The 2,036-nt window shown below is 31.5% G+C and overlaps 1 protein-coding gene across 1 annotated transcript in view; it reads right to left on the bottom strand.

Annotated features, from left to right (window-relative positions):
• Nucleotides 1–6: 6 nt before the first annotated feature.
• LOC107885000 overlaps nucleotides 7–2,036 on the bottom strand; it is a 4,973-nt gene continuing 2,943 nt past the window's right edge. The window contains exon 8 of the mRNA XM_016808267.2: nucleotides 7–156. Coding sequence (XP_016663756.1) covers nucleotides 7–156 — 150 coding nt within the window. The remainder of the gene's footprint in view (nucleotides 157–2,036) is intronic.

Below are 2,036 nucleotides of genomic sequence, written 5' to 3'. Positions count from 1 at the left end.
TCAGCTTTATCCTTTTAATAAATCTGATGACATAGCATACACAATAATTGCTTCTTCATAATTGATACTTATATCTCTTTCACAACTAAGAATCATCAGACTTTCCAATCGGTCTTGTCCAATGGTTGAGCGTAGTCTAGTCTTGATTATTTTAACCTGTAGAATAAAATTCATATGAAATACTATTACTTCAAAGTTCAAACTATTTTTTATTAAAAAAGTAGATATTTCAAATTAAATAAAATTAATAATGATGTTAGTAAGGCAAGATTTGCTTAACCTAACCTTTGAAAATGCTCTCTCTGCAGATGCCGATGAGGCAGGTATTGTTAGTAAACCTTTATAAGCCAAGTATAAATTGGGGAAAGTTTGACTCAAATTGTAGTTTGATAAAACTTTAATAATTTGCTGTGATGTAATTGAAGTATTTTCTTCACCGTCACTATCGGTCGAACTTTCAGAGCATTCATTTTGTTCCTTGGATATGTTTTTATGCATTTGCTTAGGCAGTGTTGGAGAACTATCAAGTAAACCCTTTAATGATGAACTTAAAGTTAAATATTCATTTTTTAAATCATTTATATTAATTCCAGGTAACCAATCCTCAATTTCATTAAATGCATCATCTGGTAATGTCTTTATTATACCATTACTATACTTCAGTATTCGTTGAGGAGATAATAGACATAAGTCTTTTAATATTTCCCTTGACTGGTCAAATCTCGTAGAAATGGACATTACAATAGCATCAAGGACAGTAAAGTATACTTCAGTTTTATAACGGTCAGTAGCTGATAAACATACTTCATCCACAGCAAGTTCTCCTGGCATAACCTTACGCCGTCTTGGTCTGAGAACTTTAAATTCTGTCTCCTGTACATTATTTTTATTCACAAACAATTTGGTTTCGTCAATTAGTTTCAAATATTCTTCGTCAGTTCTAAGACTTAGCAACCTTTTCCTGGAATCGTCAACTAGTGCTAATGCTTGTACAAAATCCAAGTTCTTAGACTGAAGATATTTAGACAGTGGAGAAGTAATTGAAAATATTTTTTGTATAAAAATCATTGTAATAACAAACATATAAGAGTTTATAGCTGTTTCTAAACCTTTTGCTTTAGATAATGAGTCACGGTCAGAATCATCAGAACTATGTAAAAATTGTAATGTTTGTACTAATGCTTTATATTTTTCAAATATTACAGTTAATGCTCTATCGTGAGAAGTCCACCTAGTTGTCGAAAAATGTTTAAGACGGCGTATATGTTTATTTGGATAATTTTTGTTTTGTAGTTCTATAAATTTTGCCGTTCTTTTGCGAGCTTTCATATATTCATTTAATGCCTGTACATCGCCAAAAAAGCTCCTTGTTTCCAAACATATGTCACAAGTGTCTACAATGACTAAATTAAGTACATGTGCAAAGCACCATATATAAATCGCTCGTGAGTTATGGTTTTGTATATGTGTCCTCAAACCAGAATACACTCCTTGCATCGATGAAGCGCCATCATATCCTTGAGCACAAAGATGTTCTTTCCAGTTTAAATTATTATTTTCAGTTATATTACAAAAAACCTGAAACATGCCAAATCCAGATGAATCTTGGGTTGTTGTTAGAGCTAGAAGACGTTCATAGACTTCTCCACCAAAAACATATCTGACAACTAAGCAAAACTGCTCTAATTTTGATACGTCAGTAGTAGTATCAATAATTACAGAAAATATGCCAGCTTTTTTAACTTCATCCAAAATTGTTGAACGAACAATATTAGATAATATACTTAATAGTTTGTTTTGGGTATCGTGTGATAAGAATGTAAGTCGATTTCTTTTGTGCTGTTCAATTGTATTCAAATGGTGCTGCAATGTTGGATGATACTTGGCAAACATTTTAATCAATTCCAAAAAGTTTCCTTGATTAGTTGAAAATGTTGATTCATCATGACCTCGCAGTGCAATATTCTGACGAGCCATAAATATCAAAGAATCAATAATAACCCTAAGTATTTCTCTGTTTTCAGAAACTTGTATAT

Source organism: Acyrthosiphon pisum, chromosome X, assembly GCF_005508785.2.
Source record: "Acyrthosiphon pisum isolate AL4f chromosome X, pea_aphid_22Mar2018_4r6ur, whole genome shotgun sequence".
Classification (NCBI taxonomy): domain Eukaryota; kingdom Metazoa; phylum Arthropoda; class Insecta; order Hemiptera; family Aphididae; genus Acyrthosiphon; species Acyrthosiphon pisum.
This window is presented reverse-complemented; position numbering and strand designations above follow the sequence as displayed.